Source organism: Idiotropiscis lumnitzeri, chromosome 14 (assembly GCF_059441095.1).
Source record: "Idiotropiscis lumnitzeri isolate Australia: NSW breed Sydney's pygmy pipehorse chromosome 14, RoL_Ilum_1.0, whole genome shotgun sequence".
NCBI lineage: Eukaryota > Metazoa > Chordata > Actinopteri > Syngnathiformes > Syngnathidae > Idiotropiscis > Idiotropiscis lumnitzeri.
Genome location: NC_142404.1, coordinates 20,426,269 through 20,448,395, shown reverse-complemented (window position 1 = coordinate 20,448,395; position 22,127 = coordinate 20,426,269). Strand labels below are relative to the sequence as shown.

The 22,127-nt window shown below is 51.7% G+C and overlaps 2 protein-coding genes across 2 annotated transcripts in view; both read left to right on the top strand.

The window, feature by feature from the left end:
- The first annotated feature begins 3 nt into the window (after positions 1-3).
- LOC148323982 (ecto-NOX disulfide-thiol exchanger 1-like) lies at positions 4-11,271 on the top strand. The gene is made up of 14 exons (XM_088315565.1): positions 4-218; positions 6,431-6,652; positions 6,734-6,940; positions 7,240-7,503; positions 8,490-8,702; positions 9,029-9,231; positions 9,426-9,540; positions 9,602-9,702; positions 10,021-10,152; positions 10,224-10,271; positions 10,336-10,447; positions 10,773-10,858; positions 10,993-11,144; positions 11,175-11,271. Exons 2-13 carry the CDS (start codon positions 6,442-6,444, stop codon positions 11,122-11,124), a joined length of 1,824 nt encoding a protein of 607 aa, XP_088171691.1. The 5' UTR covers positions 4-218; positions 6,431-6,441; the 3' UTR covers positions 11,125-11,144; positions 11,175-11,271.
- Positions 11,272-12,201: 930 nt separating this feature from the next.
- Positions 12,202-22,127, top strand: part of LOC148323979 (titin-like) — a 98,113-nt gene continuing 88,187 nt past the window's right edge. The window contains 14 exon segments of the mRNA XM_088314506.1: positions 12,202-12,321; positions 15,651-15,759; positions 15,859-16,062; positions 16,221-16,591; positions 16,873-17,081; positions 17,204-17,279; positions 18,038-18,169; positions 18,517-18,621; positions 19,183-19,542; positions 19,616-19,726; positions 19,880-20,126; positions 20,885-20,940; positions 21,380-21,638; positions 21,859-21,893. Coding sequence (XP_088170632.1) covers positions 12,223-12,321; positions 15,651-15,759; positions 15,859-16,062; positions 16,221-16,591; positions 16,873-17,081; positions 17,204-17,279; positions 18,038-18,169; positions 18,517-18,621; positions 19,183-19,542; positions 19,616-19,726; positions 19,880-20,126; positions 20,885-20,940; positions 21,380-21,638; positions 21,859-21,893 — 2,373 coding nt within the window. The 5' untranslated portion in view covers positions 12,202-12,222.

Sequence of the window (22,127 nt, the reverse complement as noted above, 5' to 3'; positions counted from 1 at the left end):
ACAACCATTTGATTTAATTATTTTGTGCTTCATCGAGAAGAACATTTTTGATGATGATGAAGCACGGCGCCCGCGGGGACGCGCCCGCCCGCCCGCCGATGCGCGCCCCCGCGGGGAGGCAGACGTGCGTACGGCCGCGCATTGGCGGGAGCTCCTGTTGGCGCGCTTCATCCTCATCGTCATCTTCATCTTCATCGTCGTTGCGTGCCCTGGCGGAGGTAAGACGCGCACGCGACGTGTGGATGGATCGACTTTGACGTCATCAATTCGTGTTTCCTTCACGCAAGTTAGTCGATGCTCGTTGGAGCGCACGCGCGCCTGCTTTCGATGAGCACGCGCACGCCTGCCTTTTTGTTGGCAAAGTCGGCGAAGGGTGGAGAAGCCTTGCAAAAGGACTTTTTTTCTCCGCACAAATGAGCAGCGCACACGCACGACGTCAATCGCGCGTGCGATCTGATTGGCCCTCGAGGCCAGCGTGAATACACACACTGTGACGTCATCGAGCGGCCAACCTGCTGCCAGACGTCATAAAAAGTCGGCAGGGCGGACGTGCGCTCGCCTCGAATCTCGACCAGTTCAGTTCAGTTTTTGCTCCGACTTGGACTGGCGACCAGTCCATTTGGGTGTCCACGTGTGCTCTGTCATTGAGTAGCGAGTCTGTCCATGTTTGTTCCACCACAGTATGGCGACCAGTCCATTTGTCACGTCAAGTTTTTTTGTTTTTTTTCTGACCAAATGTTCATTTTTGTGCAAACACAGGAAACCAACGCACGTCCTTTGTGAGGGAACGCGTCTGCCGAGCAAAAAGTCGTCTCATGTCGTCCAAATGGGTCATGTGACGCGGCGGACATAATATTCACTTGCAAACGCACGGCGGCGGAAAGAAAAGCAATAAAACGCTTTGCTTCTTTTCTCTCGCGTGCGCGTCGCTCGTAATCCTCTTTGTACGTGTGCGCACGTTGTGATGAGAGTGGCGGCGTGCGAGAATTTTTTGCCGCAAGACAGCAAAAAGCTGTAATTGCACCTCGTCGTCATCAAGGTGAACACACGACCTTTGACCTTGTTTGTTCGCCGCCACGGCTGTCAATAGAAACCCGCGCGACGGCCGACGTGATGCCGAGCACGACAAGTTGACGTTTTGCTTCTTGTCAGGATTTTTGTCATAACTCCAGCTGCCGTCATCTCTGTGATCGCTTGCGGCCAACAAAAACATGGCCGACCTTTCTGGCTTCCCGCCCGATCCGAACTTGACTTGTTTTGACAAACGCACGCTAGCGGCCGCTAGCGTAATAGCTATGGCTAGCGGTACAACTCAATCTGAAGGGGGCGGTCCGAGTCCGGTCCTCCAGAGCCCACCCCTCTAGCCGGTTTTGGACGGCTCCAACACGGCAACACGCCACGATGGTCGGCAGCTTCGTTGCGGTCGGCCGGCGAGACCGCGAAAGCCGACCGGGCGGGCGCCACAGAGAAGTGGACTTGAACTGCTTGCCCGAAAACGCTGGATGTTGTGGCGTCGCCATGATGGATGTGGGATGTCCGTGCGCGTGTGTGGCCCCGCCCCCCCCGCCACGCACGCGTGCCTACACGTTGTCACTGCGTGACAACAATGCGGCTCGTTAGCCTCAGGCGGAGACAAAAGTCACAAGGCGACCTTTTTGGTTGAAAAATCACCCGCAGCCTTTCGAGTGCCTCATTTGCATGACGAATGACAAACCGTGAGCGTGTTTTTGTTGTTTCACCTTCTTCATCATCATCGTCATCAATTGTCATTTGTCTTTCAGAATCGCTTCAGTTGAAAATAAGTCACCTTTTGAAGAAATTAACTCTCGTCTTGAAAGGAAATAAAAGCGAGGCTGAGCTTCACGTCGTTCCTTTTCTGTTTTTTTGGTTTCTTCACAAAGTCAACTTGGATCCGAATTTTGAAATGAGTGATCGTGCGTTTCGTGCCAAATCTGATCAGGCCGACTCATGTTGACGAATTTAGCCAAGTCTGCCTTCTAGTGGTGAATTGTGATACTACAATTTGCCATATTTGGAAATGACGGATTGACATTTTCTTTTTGTTGTCAAGGCATCGCATTTATTTTTCATTTATATTCATTTACATATTTTGCATTAACCAGAAAGAATCCAAATGTTGAAATAAAGCGAGCGAAATAAAACGCTTTCCATTTTACCTCACTTTTGGGGACTCGAGATGAAAACGTCCCCACATGATGACGAAAAAAGGTTTGAGCGACACGGCCAAAAAAGGAGGCAGCATTATTTTGCGCACAAACAGAAGTGGCCGCTTGCGAGCGTGTGTGTCTGTATCTTTGTGTGCGTGTGTGTGTGTGTGTGTGTGTTTTCCCACCGCTTCCACATCAATCGTTTAAGTTTTTCTCGTTTTCTGTCCTCGCCAGCGTCCATCTTGTTTATTTTTCCACCTCTTTGTCCTCGCCTGCTGCCCTTGCTGTAGCGACGCCATTTCCCACCCCGCCCCTCCCCCTCCCCAGGCCCGCCCCTCCCCCCACGTAACATCTTGATCTATGTGCTGCATTGTGCGCCTCAGCACTGATGGAGCGACGAGGCGCCGGCTGCCGACCGGCGCCTGCACACGCACACTCCATCGATGCGAGCGCGCGCGTGTGCGTGTTGGCGAAGGACATGCTCGCAACGGAGGCGGCATCGGTCCTGCTCGACTGGCGGGGAAGGATGAGGATGAGCAATGCGCGTCGCTGCGGGTTACACATTAGTAGCCGCGGCAATTTGCGCTTGAGAGCGGGTTGCCGATGCAATCGAGTTCCGCTCTCTCTTCGACTCGTTCAGCAAAACTAAAAAAACTAGAGCAGTTGTCTTTTGTGTCCCTTGCGATGACATCTTCGGAATCTTCTCATGTTGGCGTCCAAACTGAGAACTTTGTCAAAAGTATTGGGACACGTCCTTGGAGGCCACGAAAGTCTTCAGTGAGAAAGTTGCTAAACTTTACTAATCGTGCCGTGCAAAAATGTTTCCAAGCATTACAGCTTGTCCTTTTTTTTTTTTTCTTTTGTGGTCAAAGTGGGAAGAAGGATCGACAAAGCGCTTGCGACGCGACACGATGGCGTCAACATCATCGCTGCGGTGTAACGATTTCACAGCTTAAAGTTTTGCGATTTGGAAAAAAATCAAATCATTGCATGCTAAATCGCCATCGCAGCATATTTGAGGCTTGCGACGCCATCAGTTCTGATCGGGCTTGCTTTTGTGCTCTGCGTGTGCACATGTGGCGTGTGGCGGCCGCCCAGCCGTCACGACGCAAGACGAACGGCGAGCAGGCGAAGCGCAGCGGCGGCGGCAGCGGCGGCAGGTCAGCCTGGCGGCAACGACGAGCGCTCATGCGAGGTGCCGCTCGTCTTGATGCTAATGCGAAGCGACGGCAACAGCGGCGCGCCGCTTCCGCCCATCAGCCGGCTCGGCCGTCACGATGACACGCGTGTGCAAGAGCGCGCATGTCGTCGCTTTCCATTTGCAGCACGTCTGCTCGCTTCTTTTGTTTTGCTCACCGGCTGGCGTTTGCCAGCGTTGCTCATCGCAATTTGTTCCTATTCTTCGGACTCTTTGACTTTGACGTGTCCCAGGAACAAAAAACGGACTTTTTGCCTTCAAAACTTGTCAACCATTTGGAAGCATTCGCAGACTTGATTTCAAGTTGCACGTTGTCCAAATATTGTAAATATTTGGGAAAAAAGCCAACCGACCGTTTCTCTTTCCTACCCAGACGCCGCAAGCGCATGCTAACGAGCTCAAGGCTAACAAGCTACATGCTAATGATCTCCATGCTAACGGGCTCAAACCTTACTAGCTACTTGCTCACGCTTTCATTGCTAACAAGCTAGATGCTAACGAACTCCATGCAAACATGGTAATGACCATAAGGCTAACAAGCTACATGCTAATGAGTTCAAGGCAAGCTACATGCTAATGAGCTAAATGCTAACGCTCTCAATGCTAACAAGTTACGTTTTCTTACGAGTGAATGCTTTATTTTTCTCGTGATTTTCGACTTTTAGTTTTTTTTGTGCTTATGAAATTCTGAAGTTGCGAATGAATGATTTGACGCCAATTTGTGCCTTCATTGTTTAATGAGTGTGTGGCCTTGCTCGCTCGCTCGCTCATTTAGCATTTTCCTGCTGTGCCATCTGCCACCTCCCACTGGCATGTGCGCGAGCGCGCGTGCGAGGCAGATGGCAAGTTGAATGCGGTTGCACTCGTCGATGTCGTCGTTGAATTCGTCAGCTTAGTATCAAAGCTGCTCCGATTCTTCACACGGAATTTGAGAGAGCGCAACGTCGCTCCCCCTTGGACGCTTTCCAGGACGAACGGAAAGACCGCCACTGGGAAAACGGGAGAGGACGACGACTATGATGATGAACTCCACAATCAGGCAAATCGCATTTGCAGATTGGACACGCCCCTTTTGAGGAGCACGGCGAGAAGCGACGTTGTCGTGCGTTCCGTTTCCGCTGCTCGTATGTTGCCTTTGGCGGGAATGCTGCCCCTCCCAACATGGTCGCCACACACGTGGCGCAAGTCCTTCCCGGTCCTACCGACTTGGACCGCACAGCGCCGTCCACGGTTATCGGTCTAGCTTGCGCGATGGGTCGCCCCGGGACAGGACGGAAGAGGACAAAATGTCGCTGCGGCCTTCGTTTCGCTGCTGCCGCCGCCCCAAATTGAGCGGCCGCAGGGCGCCAGCTCGACCTAATTGCCGTCCAATCATGCGGCTCGGTGCGCACGCACACGCGTGTTGTGTTTCATGTGGCGTGTGTGTGTGAGGAGAACAAATGAGTGTGTGTTTTTGTCGCTTGGCAATTTGAGCTATTTGTCGTGCGGCCGCCGCGGCCGCCAATGCCGCAGCTCCTCCCCCAAATTCCTGTCCTCATTTGGTACACTTTTGATTGGCGGCTGTCACTCAACAATCAGATGATGGATGCGAGCAGCTCGCCGGATGCTCAGAATATTAGGCACGGCTGCCAGCGAGCACCGACGTGACCGAGCGAGGCCCGCTCATGAATATTCACTCCGCCAATTTAATGTTTTCTTGTCATCAGTGAGACAAACGCGACTTAAAAGCGTGTCGTGCGTCGCTCACGCGCGCCGCTAATTAAAAAATGTCAAATGACGCTAATTGGACTGGAAGTCTCGCCGCCATCCGAGTTTGGTGGCGAAGAGGAAGCAGCACATCGCCGTCCACCAAACAAAAAAAAGTTCTTCCTTGATTAAAAAAAAAAATAAAAAAAAATTCTTGGAATTCAGTGTGATGATTGACAAGCTCACCGTTTGGAGGCAACCGATTCTTTACATTTTATATCTCTTTTTTGGGGGGGCGCAAACAAAGTGATTGTCTCTCTAGTTGTGTTGCTGCGCTGTTTGTGTTTGAATGTTTGCTGCTTCAATGTGTACCGTGACAGGGAGGCTAGTTCTGTTAGCCCATCTATGACGTTTTGCATTCAGGCTTAGCATTTAGCTAGCAGACCGGTTTGTTTGACGGACGCAGTCAGGTTAGGTTCACGAGCGGTCGCCGTAGATGACGTCGCCACCCTGAATGAGCGGTAACAAAAACAAAAAAAAAACCCAATGAGTGGTCGGCAGAGGTGACGTCAGCATGGCGAGGGAGGGGTCGCTTTGCTTCAGGGCCGCGTGTTGGTCGCCGCGGCTAAGCGAGCGGTCGTAATTGAGCTGTCAGGGTTATCGCGCGCAACATGTTGATGAACGGTCGCCCCGTGGCTTGCGGCGCTGCCGCTCGCTCGTCATCATTAGCGCTTGGACGCCGACCGAGCCTTTCTCCTGAAGCCTCGTTTATCTCGGTGCCGTCGTGCCGCTTGGAGTCTTCCTTTTTTCTTTTTTTCTGCTTGCTTCTTTTTTTGCTTTGCTTTTTTTCTCGCTTATCTAGGCTCAGCTTGATTTTTATTTTTTTTTTGCTTGGTTTGTCCGCTTTTTGGATTCGCAGTCCCGGTCTTCCAAAAAGAAATTTTCAATCGCTTCCCGGAACGATGCAGAACGTCACGTGACCTCACGTTGCCCAAATAACGTTTGGCAACCAAACAGCCGTAAAAAGTCGATTTTTGTTTTTAAGCACGCTTGACTTAGGACCGCTCAACACCGAAGCAGGATCCGATTGACTTCCTGGTTTGGTTTGTAACATCGGTCAGAAAATCGTCTCGTTGTCGTCCGAAGTCAAAGCCGATGTTTGTCGTTTTGAAAAACATCGGGACGACAACGGAAACAAATACGAGAGGACATTTTTTGGGAATTGTTGCCGACGGCACGATGACCTTGTCGGGTTTTTTGGTTTTGCTTCCCGAAGGACGAGGGATGAGACGAATCCGCGTCATAACGGAAGACGCTAAAAAGCCACGTTACGATTTCGCGCGCGTGATAACGAGCATTTTTTTTTCTCCTTTGTCAGCCTCTGGGCTCATGCCGAGGTCGGAGCCCCCGGCGACGTGGCCGGGGGGCCCCGCGACCATCGACCCGGCGGCCCCGCCCCCACGCCCGCCGCCCGTCAAGGAGATCATCCGCCGCAACGGATGCACGCTCTTCCCGCAGAATCCCAGTAAGGACGCCAAGCGCCGTCGTCATGGCAACGCCAATATTAGCCACAACAGTAACAAAGTCCTTAATCAGAATCGTAAGATCGAGCGCAGCGACGATCAGAACCGATTTGTCTCACGCTGGCAGCATAAAAAAGACCCACGCTGATTTCTCCTAGACCTGCCCCCCCCGTCCACCCGGCCACGCCCCCCCGGATGCAAGACAGTGTTTGTGGGCGGGCTTCCGGAAAACGCCGGAGATGACATCATCCGGGAAGTCTTCAGCCCCTGCGGTGACATCATCGCATTGCGCAAGAGCAAGAAGAACTTCTGCCACATTCGATTCAGCGACGAGTTCATGGTGGACGAGGCGCTCCGCCTGTCAGGTGACATCACACGTCTCTGTTGCGGGTCAGCATGAGAGGAAGCAAGCAAGCCATGTTAGCAAACCGACTTTCAAAAAACGCTACGGAACGCTTTCACGACTTTGTTGCCCAGCCGAGATGCGATGTCGCGCCCCACCTCGGCCGTGTCAAACACTTAACGAGAATCACCGGCTAAAGATTTCTGCGCCGCAGATCGGAAAATAGTCTAAAGGCAGCTTGGTCTCTCCAACACAGAGATCTTTGGTGTTCTTACTGCTCGTTGCTTTTGAGATGCTAACGATTGCATTTTTGTCTTTCAGGCTACCGTCTTTGTCTCGGCTTGAGCACAGACAAGAAAGACTCGGGCAAGATCCACGTGGACTTTGCGCAGGCACGAGACGACCTGTACGAGTGGGAGTGCCAACAGAGACTACTCGAACGAGAACAACGTCATCAACACCAGGAGCGTCAGGACAATGGCGTGCACCAAGATACGGTGCAGCACCCGCCGCCGCCGGCCTCCCCGCCGCTCATGCCGCACTTCTCGGAGCACGAGGCAACCGTGTTGGCCGAGTGCCTGAAAGGTGAGTGCCACGACAATCGGTAGTAGTGAGGAATACAGGTGTAGAGGACTGGAAGACTAGACCTCTTGAGGTTTGGGGATCTAGAGGACTGGAAGAGTAGACAACTAGATGATCTATAGAAATGGAGGACTGGACGAGGTGCAAGGAGAATAGCGACGGGGACACGAAGTCGGCATCGCCAATCAAAGGTTGCTGACGGGATTTGCTCGTGTCGCTGATGGCGGTGAAGGATGCACGTCCATACGGCAGAGTGGTGTGCACCGCCGCATCCCTTCGTCCTCAAGGACATCTCGTGGCAATCTCCATCGGGCAAAGTTGATTTCTACAAACTTGGGACGATTTCAGTCCATCCAGAAAGACTTCAATCACGTTGCACTTGAACACTTGGACTTTTGGTAACTGGAGAGCGTCACATTTTTCTTTTTTTTTTTTTTGGATGAGAAGCTCGAGTCTTGTTGACTGGAGGACTGAATTACCAGAAGACTGGGTGACTAGAACTAGAACCGGCGCTGTAGCACCGCCATGATGAGAAATGCACAAATGCCGGCAGCTGCTAGCAGCAGCCGAAGGTTGCGCGTCGCTCGCGCCGGCAGAGCAAATGTGTGTGTGTGTGTGTGCACGCATTGTGCGTGTTATGTTTGGTGTCATTGTGCGCCGTGTTGTAACGCGTTGTTAATCTGCGGCGGCGCTTTTGATGGGGCGGCGCACGCGTTAAAGGCTCCCTAATGCCACGCGTTTGCCTCGCTGCTCCGATTGTCATTCAAATGAGACGGCGGCGGTGGCGGGCGGAGTTCAGCCGCTTGACAGGTGCCGAAATGAGAACCGGTGACGCTGCCCGCACAGAGACCATTTGGGGCCCAATTGGAGGCCCAAGCTTCCGTGAAGGAAGCGTCACGTCCCATCAGAGTCCAGCGCAGCGCCCGGGAAGGAGGCCGCATCTACATAACCAGCAAAAAAAACCCGACTGTGTATGTGTTTCCCAACAGACAAGCATCGGTTCAGCTGGGCCGCGTCGGTGCTTTTGTGGTGGCTGGACGGCGGCGAAGTGAACCGCGCCAGCGCCAACCACGTGTATGCTTTGATACAAAGCGCCAACGTACACGCCAGACGACTGCGCCAGGATGCCGCCCAGCAACGGCGGGCGCTGCGCAAAGCCAGGGCCGCCTTCCGCTGCGCGCTCGCCGCCATCCTCGCGCAGTGTAAGAACACACATGCACAAACACCCCTGTGCACAAACACAATGACACGCACACACTGGGCGTTTTTGTCACTCCGTGACATTTCAACATCTGCCGACGTCCATCCGTCTGAGGTTCAGCAAACAAAGAAAGTCTTGAGAATGGAAAGCAGCCCAACGTGCGGCCAATCACATGACACGCTACTCAAATTCCACACGGTTGCCCATGTACAGTAAGTACACACACGCATAAGTACTGAAGCTACTAGTTCGAGCGAAATTACACACGTAAGTATATCCCTAATCGTACATGTGCACACGCTAAGGACACGCAAATGTACATGTAAGTATTTGCAGATATACATCAAGTCAGTCCACAATGGAGCCCCGTAAATGGATTGTTGATGTCTCGCCCCTCCCTGTGTCCGCCGTCGCTGGCCCAAGTGGACCAGGTCTCGTCCGTGTTGGTGGCATCGGGGCGACAAAAGTCTCGGGACCACTTCTCCAAAGCTCAGCGCAAGAACATTGACCTGTGGACCAGGCAGTGCCAGGTTGGTACCCGGCGAGCTCGTCTAACCTTTGGAGGCTGCCGTCAACGGTGGGTGCCCGCCCCCATCCGCAACTCCGCCCCCGTCCCCTCGGTGGTTCAGCAGGCACACAAGCTGAATGGCGATGATGATGACGAGGGCGAAGGTGACGAAGATGATGATGAAGGCGAATGATGACCGCGTTGATGTGTTGGCAGGCGGACAGCGACGAGGTGTCGGGCCTCCGACGTCAGGACGACGACGAGGACGAAGACGACGAAGGTCCTTTCAGGAAGAAGATGAAAACGGCCAAAATGGGGTGCAACCGAGACGGTGAGCGGTGTGCCGTCCCGCATGTACGTGAGTGCGTGCTGATGTGTGGGCGCGACGTCAGGCGCAGATGCACGCCGGCCGGAGGAAGAGGCGGAGCTTCTGAGGAAGGCGCCGGAGCCGCAGAGGGAGGAGCCTTCTTTGCGGCTGCTGGGGATGCAACAGGTACTTATCGACAGTTGATGTTCTAGGGATGGTGGTATTTCCCCCCAGCCCCTTGTAAGGCGTGGCTTACGTGACGTCACAAAAAGGAAATGCAGGCACGCTTGAATGCACGTCTCTTCATCCACAAACAGTTGGGCGTGGTGCTAAAGACGTGTTCGGAGGCCATTTTGCCGAGTTGTTTCATCACGCGTACGAGGGCCGATTCGTGGGCCGGAATCGAACCAACCTCAAAGCTTTTTTTTAAAAACTTGAGCCATGCTCCCACCTGCTGGTTACACTCGGTATTGTGACGTGTTGTGTGTGTGTGTTGGGTTGCAGGCGTGTGAAGTGTTTGCTGCGTCGCAGGTATTGAGCCTGCAGGACGAGCTGGTGGGCAAGGAGGCGGAGCTACAGCGGGCCCGCGCCGAAGGTCAGTTCCTGGAGGGCGAGCTGTTGTCGCTGCAGCACAAGGTAGGCCGCCGGCCCACTTTTTTTTTCTTCTTTTGGCAAAGGTCCTCAACTTGTTCGCCCGTTGTTATCAGCTGGTGACGAGCAGCGCGGAGCCAAGCGGCTCGGAGCGCCGGCAAAAGGTCAGCGCTGCGCTTTGACCGCTCGGCCGCCGTCCAACGAGTGACGAGTGCGCTTGCCTTTTAGGTCAACGGCTTCCGGTCGTCGTCGATGATGTCACACGCGAGTCGAGAGGTGGGAGGAGGAGGAGGAGGCGGCGGCGGCATCTTGGTGTCAGAGAAGGAAGCTCTGCTCCTGGGTAATGTGTGCAAATGAGATGCTAATTTGCGCGCCAAAGTCATCCTCATACATTTACATCAGGGGTCTTCAATCCTGTTCCTCGAGGGCCGGTGTCCTGGCCGTTTTCCACCTCTCCCTGGTGCAACACACCTGAGCGATCGTTATCTAGCTTCTGCAGACCTTGCTGATTATCTGATCAGTTGAATCAGCTGTGTTGCAGCAGGGAGAGATGGAAAACCTGCAGGACACCGGCCCTGGAGGAACAGGATTGAGGACCCCTGATTTACATTTTCCTTTTGATGACACGAAGATGTCTTTTTTTTTTCTGCTTTGCCGTTCGCCAGGCGTCATGTCAGCTTTTCTGCACGTTCATCCGTTTGGGGCCAACCTGGAATATTTGTGCTCCTACGTGCACACGCTGGACTCCCACGTACGTGCGCGCGCACACACACACACAAATGATGAAAACCAGTGCACCCGCACGCACCCCCCCCACACACACACACACGCACAAACTGTGTCATGTTTTCTGAGCGTGTTTTAATCAGCTTGTGTGTGTGTCAGGTGTCGTCGGGGCAGCTAGAGCGCCTCATGGTCCGTCTGCCCCGCATGTTCCGTCAGGAGCTGAGCGGCGTCGGCGCTACGCTGGAGAAGCGCTGGAAGTTCTGCGGCTTCGACAGCCTCCAGTCCGGATGACCTCGTGGCCGACGCGTGCGCTAGCGCTAGTGTTAGCACTAGCGTGGACGACACTAGCCGCTGAATGGTTAGCGTGGCGCCGCAGCCGCTTTGTGTCACTTTTGTTGCGGTGCGTTGATAATGTCCATTAAAGGGCCAAGCAGCGTCCATTTTGTGTGACTTTTGCTTTCCACCTCACAACAAGCTGCAGCAATGTATCGCGCGTTGCCTTTGCAACGTCTTCAAGCGCGAGTTCCAATGGTCCAAAATGTTAGCGTTCATATAGTAAGATAGTAAGCGTCAATAGTAAAAGTTGCAGTACAAAGTCAAGATTTGGAATTGCAATTCCACCTTTTCCCCGTGAAAAGTTTGAGCGGGCGATTATAAAAAATGATCATAATAATTTGGAGCGGCCGATGCATCTGTGAGCAGCGGTCAACCCTGAAAAAGACTAGAAAGAAAGTAAAACAACTGAAACAGCCAGAAAATCAAACTTTTGTCCGTTAAGATAAAACAGCAACTAGCCGGGTGGCTAGCAGTCAAACTAACGGTGGCAAAGTTGCTAAAGGCGAGCTGCTGTCTCACCATTACGTTAACCAACAAACTAAAGGGGAGCAACAAAAAAAGGAAGCAGGAATACTTGGACCAAGTCAAGTTTAGATGCCTCAAAAAAGGACCGCAAGAGCTCATCCAGAGACCCGGGACGAGAATCAAAATGGCGGCAGAGGAAAGTCTGAGGTTTTCTTTTGTTTTTTTTTTTAAACAGAGAAAGTCATTGAGCAATTCATGAGCTAGCTAAGCTAATTCAAGCAACACAGTTTGGAAGGTATAAAAATATGTGAATGAAAAGAGCAAAAAATGATGGCAGAGGAGATCAAATAAATCAAGGCTTCGAAAAATGACCGTTGTGTTGCACATTTGGAAGAATACAAAAGATGATGAAAGTTGCTTCGTGACAGGCTGAGAAAAAAAAAGCCGCCGACATCATCAAAGAATATTTGAGCGACCACAAGAAGATGAATTTGATTTAAAAGCCCAAGACGAGTTCTTGTGCACTTTTTTTTCACCGAGAAGCGACTAGTACGAAATGTGAATCAGCTCACCTGGACAAAATTCAAAATGAAGTTTGTCGAGGATCTCAACAAGGAAAGAAGAGAAAAGAAAAGAGAATCGCGTCCATTTTCAGCGAAGGTGTACGGCGAGCAGGAAACAAAGCAGGTTGGTTTGCAGGAATGGACGACGAGTGAATGCTTCGTTTTGTCTCCAAAAAGCTTATCGAGTCTCGAAATGAGAACAACTGAAACCATTCCGAGTTTGGTTCCATGTTCATTTTGGAGATTTTATTCGTTTACAACAATTTATCAATGCAACGCGATAAGAGAGAAAAGTAAAAGAAATGTTTTTTTCATTATTTTGTGAAGGGGAAAATGCAAATATAAGACTAACACGAATGTGGTTCTGTTGAAAGTCAGCGAATTTTCCAATTGCCATCGAAGGTTACACTAATTTCCGATTTTCGGATGCGTGCTTTGAACACCTCTTGAGCCACGCGAGTAGTTGCGTAAGACGGTGATTTATTTTGAAGTTTGAAGAATAAAAAGATTCGTAGAAGGCAACACTGCAGCTCTTTGTGTCTCGGAGTTGCATCAGAAACTTCACTCATTAAAAATGACGACGATTTTTGATGGAAGCAATGTGGAGTTGTTTTTGTCATGGCGCCTCAAAGCCTGCAGGGGTCGCTGTGTCCCCCCAAAAAGAAGCTCACAATGAAGATGAACATCGACAAAGGCGATCTGAAGATTATTTTGACAAACATATCTGGGTGCAATTCTAAGATGATTCTGAGGAGTCCTGTTGAGTTTAGTGGAGACCAGAAATGCTCAGTGCAGCTGAATATATTGAGTGGAGTCAAGTGCAGTTGATGTTGACTACAGCAGAGTGCAGTGGAGTTGAATAAAGTTTAAAGGAGTCTGGAGGAGTTGAGTAGAGTCAAATGAAGTCGAACAAGGTCTTGTGGAGTTGAGTGCAGTCTAGTAGAGTCAACCACAAACTAGCATGCGGTGCAGTTGAGTCCATTGTAGTACCATGAGGTGTCACCTAAAAAATGGGAACCCCTGGCGCCAGTGAGGTTGGGTACAGTAGTGAAGTCTTGATGAGTCCTTTAGAGTTTATTGGAGTTCCATAGAGTCATGCAAAGTCTCGGAAGCATGCAGCGGATTGGAGTAGAGTTTAGAAGAGTTGAGCACATTCAAGAACAGTTCAGTCTCATCAAGTCAAGCAAAGACTTGTGTACAGTCCAGTGGGGAGTCCATTGTAGCGACATGAGGTGTCACATTGGCATAATGCCCCCCCCACCCCCCACCCCTGTCCCCAGTGCACACGTGCCAGCCTTGGATGTAGGTGTCGGTGATGGGAGTGGTGGTGGTGGTGGTGGTGGTGGGGGGGGGTGCAGTCAGTTAGTTTACAGATAGGAGCAGCTGTCAAGTGGACCGCTTGTATAACCCCCCCCCCGCCCCCTCATCATGAGGCTGACCAATGGTGGTCGGGATCTGTTTGACGTCACGGGGGTATAAAGCCCCCCGGCGGAGCAGACGGCCCCTCTGAGCAGGATCAGCGTTCCGGGTCCGGACGCCAACAAAACTACTTGCCGTCCAGGGCCGGTAGTTTTGTTTTGGGGGACTTCAGATTTCTTGGAGGAGCTTCCAAGTGAAGGGAATTCAACCAGGACAAGGACGCCCCCCCCGGACTTCTGTCCTCCCCCCACCCCCCATCACTCAGCCGGCACCCTTGTGCTAACAGGTAAGAAAACCCTGTTTGACTTGCCGGAGTGGTCGCAGGGTTTGGCGCGGTGACGACTCATTCCCAGAATAGATCGGTCGCCAGTGAGGCGTGGGATGACTTTTTAAGGGAATCTTTGAGCGCACATGTTGCCTGTCAATCAGACTGAGGTGTGGCGGGGGGGTGTAGGGGGGTATTTTTAGCGGCTGGTGTCCTGTGCGAAGACACCCTACCCTGAAACACCCTCCTCCCCACCCTCGCACACACGCATATCAGTGGGTTTGATTTTGACGAGACACAACAGCTGCAACACATTTTATTTTGGTCCTTTGGAGAAAGACAAGTTATTTTTAGAAGAAGAGAATTGATGAGAACCCCCTGGCAACTTTCATTTCGTTATTTTTCTTTACATTTGGAGAAACAAATCTTTGAACAATTTATTTATTGCAGAGTCCAGTTAATTTTTTTTCACATTTAATAAAGTGCATATTTCTTTTTTTAAATTAAGAACTAGAAGAAATCCACTTGAAGAAAAAGAAAGCTGTTGAATAAATTCAAGCCCCGCCCCCCCAAAAAGAAAAAAAGTATTTCATTCAAGGTGAAGTCGACTCCTAAAAAACTTTTGCAATAAAATGTTCTCTTTGCCTTCACTTGTCTCAAGACGACATGCCGATTAAAATCGCAATTGTGGAATATGAGTTGGGTCACAAAATATCCATCTCAGGTGGCGGCCATTTTGTCACTTGCTATGGACTGCAAATGACATAAAAGTTGCTCAGATGGCGACCAATCACGGCTCATTTGCTAATCGTAGAAAAAATTAAACGTGACTCGCCAGAGACACTTGAAGACGAGTTGAGTCCAGTCCAGTGTTGGTGGCATGCTAAGTCGCTAAACTGACCTGAGATTAGACGACCAGCAAGCTTAGCAAACGACCAACGTGATCAGTTTTGGGCAGTTGTGAGGGCGGAGCTAATATGCGGTTATACTTGACATTTCAACGGTTAGCTAAGATAATTGACGCAGTGCGACTGAACCTCGGATGCGCTACATTAGCGCTAATGTATGAGCATCATCGGAGCCTAGCCGAGCATCAAGTCGTTCTTATGCCGGTTGACGGGTGCTGTTTGACTTCCAAACTGTTGCCTTTCAGTCCGCATTTCACTCCTCCCGATTGAGAACTTCAAACTTTTTGTCTTCTCATATTGTCCGAGAAGAAGTTGCGCCCATCCGAGCCGCGTCAAAATTGGCTTTGTTCCGAAAGTGGCGCCAAAAAACTTGCCAGGGATTGTTCATTCTTTCTGATTGCGTTAGCGCACGTACAATCATGTGCGGTTCCTCCCTTGAAGGACTTCTTTTCGAGATCTGCGTGGGAAGATTAGACCACTAATGAATAATGACGATGAGAAGAGGAGATGCGGACAGGGAGAAGGTTGGCGGCTGGAGGCGGAGGGGGGTTGACGAGCGGACGGGACAGGTGGCGCCTTCCTTTTAGGGAGCCTTTCTTTGGCTCGTAGAATGGACTGCCCTGGTGCTCACGGCTCAGCACCTGCAAAGTTGCATATTCACATTTTGTTAGGTTCTTTTGTTTTGTTCCGGCCTCTCTGTTGGTGCAAAACGCAGAATGAATATTCAGGATTTTTTCAAGAATTTTTAGATTTGGGTTTTGGGTTTCGACGAAAACATTTGCATGAAAAGCGCAGCGCTTTACTGCATGGGCACCAACGAGGTTACAGAGCAAAACCTCAACAATTGTTGTTCCTGTTCAGGGAGCCGAGCCATCCAACATGTCGACACAAGCGCCGACTTTCACGCAGCCGCTGCAGAGCGTCGTGGCACTTGAGGGTAGTGCCGCCTCGTTCCAGGCGCAAGTGAGCGGTAAGACCCGACCGGCTCCGTCCCGTTGGTCGGCTGCAAAGTCCGGCTCCCCGGGCCCCAGATGACCCCGTTTCCCGTCTGCCCCCACACTCCCACCAGGCGTTCCAGTTCCCGATGTGTCGTGGTTCCGCGACGGCCAGGTCCTGTCGGCCGCCGCCTTGCCCGGCGTTCACGTCTCGTTCAGCGACGGCCGCGCTGTTCTGAGCATTGACGCCGTGACACCTGCGCACAGCGGAAGGTTTTCCGTCCGGGCCACCAACGGAGCCGGACAAGCCACCAGCACCGCCGAGCTCCTCGTAACAGGTGAGACCCAAAGCCAGCCGAGGCTGCTCTCCAACTGTCCGCCTCAAGGCCTCAGACTTGTTTCAGGAACTAATTGTTTGCTTGAAATGTAAAATGCCCCCCCCCTCCAACCCCTTCCTCCCTCGACAACCCCTCCCCCCCTGCCCGCCCCGGCGCAGCCGAGACGGCGCCACCCAACTTCCTTCAGAGACTTCAGAGCGCCTCGGTGCGGCAGGGCAGCCAAGTGCGACTCAGTGTCCAGGTGACGGGCATCCCGCCGCCCGCCGTCAAGTTTTACCGCGAAGGGGCCGAGATTCAGAGCTCGGCCGACTTCAGAATCGTCCAAGATGGAGACCGCTACAGCCTGCTGATTGCCGAGGCCTTTCCGGAAGACTCTGGCACGTACTCCGTGACGGCCAGCAACGCCAGCGGGCGGGCCACGTCCACCGCCGAGCTGCTGGTCCAGGGAGAAGAAGCCGTCCCCGCCCAAAAAACCAAGACCGCCGCCGCTGCTGTCGTCATTGCCGCCTCTCAGACCGGAGTCCGGAAGGTGAGCCCAGCCAGCTTCCGCAGCAGTTTTAAATTTGGCTTAATCTTTTGTGGTTTTGCTTCGGTTAGTTTGAATTATTTGTCTTATTTTCTTTTAAATGGGCTTATATTTGAGTTTTAATTTGTTCCAAAAAGCTCAGCCAGTGTTGCGCATTAAGACCCTGAAAGAGTTCCTGACTGAAATTCCTTCTCCTGTTGTAAGGCGTCGCTTCCATGCAAGACGTGTTGCTTTTGATTTGACTGGATTTTGTGAACCCAAACGTTTTTTTTGTCCCCTGTCAGATGGAGACCAGCTTCCAGAGCAGCATGATGGAGATGCAGGTGGAAAGTGGAATGATGACCCAGCACTTAGCTCACAGAACCCCCCCGAGGGTGCCCCCCAAACCCACGTCCAGATCGCCACCGTCCTACTTGAGCAAGGTGGCTGGCGGACGCACGCAGTCGCCGTCGCCCGTCCGCCATGTGAAGGGACCGTCGCCCGCGCCCGTCAGGTCAGCAATTCCTCCTTTGGCGTTTATTGCTCTGCAGTTTTTCGTTCACCTTGATGTCTTCTTTTCTCTAAACGGTCTGGATTGTGATTTCTAAACGTGCGTCTTTGCTGTGCTGTCTTCAGATCCGTGTCGCCCTCCACCCGACCGTCCGTCTCACCCATCAGACCCGTCAAGTCGCCCGTCGTCACCCGCAAGCAGGTGACAATGCTGCGCGGCAAGATTAGGGCAAAAATATTTTTTAGCGCAGTCACTTTGTATATTTGGAACCAGCAAGGTCCGTTCTGTTTTATCGTTACGTGTCACCGTTCATGTCATGTTATGTCCTTTGTCCATGTTGTGTCCTTTGAGATATCTGATTTCATAAACGGAGCACTCGTGCGAGTGACCGTGAGGTGAGTCATGTGCTCTTGCAGTTCTACGTCAACCACAGCGACACAAAAACTGTGTTTTGATTTGCTTTTTTAATAAACGTGAGTCGCCTGACTTGTGTCACCATAATGCGCAGAAGACGCTACGATATGTTAGCGTATCACAACGGGACATCATGTGCGGCGAGACGCACATGGTAGCAAGTGCGTGCTAACTACCGCTAGCTTCCAGACACGACAACATCAGAAATTGAACCTCAGCCACAACCACTTTTTGGGAAATTGCGTCCGGACTTTCGGACTCAATTGCTAACGCTAGCACGTTACGGGTTAGCCGTGAAACTCAATTGGCCACATTTAGCTTCGACAGAGAATGGTGGACTTTCATTTATATCGTGGATCATTTTTTTTTTCCATTTTTGAAGTAAAAAAGGAAAGCAGTTTTTTGATTTGGAAATTTTTTGAAATGCATTTAAAATCGACCCCAAATAAATTGCCATTTTTTTTTTGCATAATTGAAGTTAGTTTTATTTGTTGATGAAAACCTTTCGGCATTTTGTGTGGTCAAGTAATCTGACGTGGTCGCAGGTGTCGGTGTCGTCCGAGGTCCTGCCGCCATGGAAGCGCGGCGACTACGCGGCCCAAGTTGGCGTCACCGTCGGCGTCACCGCCGCCGCCGGCAGGCAACAGCTGGAGCAACAAGTCACAACCGTCAGAGAGGTCAGACTTGAAAGCCAGCGACTTGTGACTTGCTCAAAATTATATGAAGAAATTTGCCTCTTGAATTGCTTGACCCGCATCACAGGAAGCTGAAAAAAAAGCTGAAAAGTTTACCGTCACCTGCTCAAACGTCGAGTTGTTGTCATGGCAACCAAACAATGAGTAGGAACGTACGCCGGTTGTGGATGTGGTGGGACTGGTCCGTTCTCAACACAGCCACATCCGCACGGACGGGGGGTGCACACTTCTGCAAACTCACGTTTCATTTTCCTCTTCGACAGCTCGTTGTCCTTCTTAAGATTCATTTGGTTGAATCTTCATCGCTTTGAAAAGTCTTGTTTCGTCAGGTCGAGCAAGCGTCCCAGGCGGGTCGCAGCGTTGCCGTGGCGACGGTGGTGGCCGCCGTGGATCAGGCCCGCGTCCGCCGCGGACCGCCGGACGCCGCCGAACAGGTAGCTAGAGCCCCACAAGTACTCACGTTTTGTATTCAAGTCAAAGAACCGATACTTGTGCGGAATTTTCTTTCCAGTATATTTTACTTGGTACTTTTTGCCTTGACTGTAGGACATGTCTATGCACTTGTACAATGACTCAGGTGTGCTAGTAGCACTACTGTATTTTACTGGAGAGGCAAAACTGCACTAGTTGACTGTTAAATGTGTACTACTCGTACTGCCCGTTAACTTGTAGCATATAACTAATCATGCTAGTCTCATGCAGATGTCAATTAACATTTAACACGTTCTAATAGTCTGTCCAAGTTGTTCTGGACCTATGGACTATTGTGTGGCCAGGACATGGAATAAAAGCTCAAACTACTTTCTGTAGTTGACTTGAAACAAAAGTGCAAAAATAGGACTAGAAAAAAAAAAGCTGTTCTACTCGTGCGCTGAATTGTCAAAGAGTGTACGAGTTCATGGACCTCAGATGGGATGGAAGAAATGGTCAAAAAGTTCTGGTGCCAGATGTGCCGAGGGTCTGGCGGTCCTGACGCTTGCGTGTTGCGTCAGCAGGTGCAGACCGGTGAGCAAGCGCAAACGGAGGCACTTCATGTGGTGGAGACGCCCAAGCATGACGCCGTCGTGGTGGAAGTCAAAAAGCAGATCACCACCGAGAAACATTTCGTAAGGATGCCGCCGCAGCAAGTTGCTGCCGCGGCTGTCGCGACGCAAGTTGTCAGCGCCGAAGTTGCTGTTGCTGCTGCTGCTGCGGCGGCCGCCAAGACAACAGAGACCAGGAAGACCACAGAGACTGCCAAGACTGCCAAGACCACCAAGACCACAGAGACCAGGAAGACCATTGAGACCATCGAGACCAGGAAGACCACCGCCAAGACCACCGCCGAGACTGCCAAGACCGCCGAGAGCACGCAGGTCAGCCCGCTTGAGTGCGCCGTGTTTGCATTTTGCGCGTGTGCCATGTCAACTCATGGTGTCGCTCACCCAGATCACATGGACGGCCGCCTCCGCCCGCGCGGACGCCGGCGCCCCCTCAGCTCTGCTTCCGCATTTCACCGTGGCCAAAGTCGCCGTCCCCAAAACTGAAGTCACCCGTGAGGTAAGGATGGCCGCGAATCCGCCAATTCAAACGTTTCCTCACCAATTTATTCGAAAGCTTTTGTGCCAAATTAAATTTTTGCGAAATTGCTTGCGAGTTTTCCGCGGCGCCAAATGTGCGTCTCGCCGGCGCTAACGTTTGATTCTGCGGCAGGTGACAGTAGCGGGCTCGGCCATGGCCACCCTGCACAAAGAGCTGTCGTCCCCCTCGCTGCCCAGGAAGGTCATCAAACCAGTCCAGTCACCCAGCCCGGTCCGCCGGGCCACGACCACGATGACGGCAGAGGTCCGCGTGGCGCCGCCGTTCAAGGCGACGACGATGACGCGTCAGACTCACATCGAGACGGAAGTGGTGGGCCTTTATGCCGAGGAGGAGTTTGAAGACTGGGAGCCTCAGGTTGGTCTGCCTGCTGACGGTTTTCGTCGCCAACCCGCTCTCGCCTTTTTGCTTGGAGCAAGACGCGCCCTTCCTGTCTTTTGTCTCTTGGGAAAGGATTTGAGGAACTAACTGTTCGCTTCACGTTCTGATGCAGCGAAAGTCAACACTGAGAAAATTGCAAAGGAGTAGTCAATCATGTCATTTCGCCACGTGTCCTTCCGAATCATCGCAACAAAACCTTTTCGAAATGGCGTGAAAAAGTTGAGGCTGGCTCGGTCCTCGGCGAGTCACTTTCTCACGTGGCAAAATCGAAGGCGGTCGTAATCAGGTGACCGATTCTCCAGAAGCTTCAATGGTGTTTCGGCGTCACGAGTCATCTGCGACTGAGGACACTCAGCAATGAACCTCAAAAAAAAAAAAAGAATGAGCGAATGCACGCTGTCGTCGTCTGCGAACGAAACGTTGCCTTACCCAAAGCCAAATGCCGACAGAGACCAAAAAACGGATTTGTTGGCTTGCAACGTGCTCCAATTTGAGTTTTGAGCGACCCAACGTACAAATGACGCGATCCAACATTTGCATGAACGCTGAAAAAAAACAAACTCAAAATGGCCGTCAGATGTCAAACGTTCAGCTGCCAAAGCTCGTCCTGCCGCCCGCCAGTCGCTTCTGTGCCACGCGATTCACAATCAGCCCCCGACCGTTCCCCATTTTTGAACTTTTTCTTGTTTTTATTTCAGGAGGCGACAACGGCCGTGACGTCAGTGGCGGCGGTGGCAGTGGCGCCGCCCCCCAGTGACCAGCCGGAGGCCTTGGTGCCGCCGACCCTGCTTGCAGTAAGTACTTCGTCCAGAATTGGGCTGGCTTGGCCTCTCCAAACCAGCAGGGGGCAGCAGGTCGGGGGTGACCTGATTTGGGGACGGGGGTCGTTTGGAGACAAATTTGAAACCAAGACGAGGATTTGAAATGCACAAACAACGCTGCCCTCTGCTGCCCCCCCCCTTTGCTTCTTGTTTACATTTGGTAGTAGATTGAGTGAAAATTTCTTGAATATTTTTCCGTCTTCACCACCTTTTTTTTAAATTTTCACCAACTTAAGAACTGTTGACATCGTCTCTTGTTTCTTTTGTATTCAATCCCGATGTCTTTTGTTTTCCTTTTCGGGGTCAGTCGGTTGCCGGAATGCGAGCGTGCCGATTGGACTGGTTGCGTATTTCTAGTGCAGTCGGGGGTAGGGTGGGTCTTTGAGATGTGACCGTGCACGTGTCCCCTCAGGACCTGAAGAACTTGACCGTGACGGAAGGCGAGTCGGTGACGCTGGAGTGCCGGATCGGCGGACAGCCGGTTCCCGAGGTCATGTGGTTCCGAGAGGACTTCAAGATGGAGAGCACCATCGATTTCCAGATCAGCTACGAGGACGGCCGAGCGCGCCTGCTGATCCGCGAGGCCTTCGCCGAGGACAGCGGCCGCTTCACCTGCACCGCCACCAGCCAGGCCGGCACCGTCAGCACTTCCTGCTACCTGCTCGTCAAAGGTGACGCATGCCCGCCCGTATTTGATTAGAAACAATTTTCATTGCTTCAGTTTCATCGAGCACAAATTGAATTGGAGTAACGTTGAAATGTTTCTGATGACTTTGCCAACAAAATGTGACCGGATTTGCCTTTCGGTGGTCCGAAACAGACGAATAAAAGCTCCAAACGCAAGAAGCGTCACGTTTAAACAACAACATCTTGTTCGTTTGTGTCTTGCAGTTTCCGAAGAAGCAGAGAGCCGAGAGGAGACGGCGGCGGGCAAAACGTGAGTGCTCGTCGATCGCTTGCTGTCAACGCGATTGCTCGCATTTGTCAGGACAAAATATTTAGTGTTGAAGCACAAACATGTTCCAGACTTAATCAAATCATAGTTCATTACTAAATGCCATGGACGGAATCGAGTGTCATTGTGGCCGTCGTATGAGCACACGCTGCAAATACAACAGCGGGCAACGGACAACGCACAAGAATGGAAACAAACACAAAAA

Excerpts from the sequence above, each read along its gene's own strand:
- LOC148323982 (XM_088315565.1), top strand. The coding sequence starts at position 6,442 with ATGCCGAGGTCGGAGCCCCCGGCGACGTGGCCGGGGGGCCCCGCGACC. Across the intron at positions 8,703-9,028 it reads CGCCGCCATCCTCGCGCAGT|TATTTGCAGATATACATCAA; the intron begins GTAAGAACACAC and ends TGTACATGTAAG. Across the intron at positions 10,448-10,772 it reads GAAGGAAGCTCTGCTCCTGG|GCGTCATGTCAGCTTTTCTG; the intron begins GTAATGTGTGCA and ends GCCGTTCGCCAG.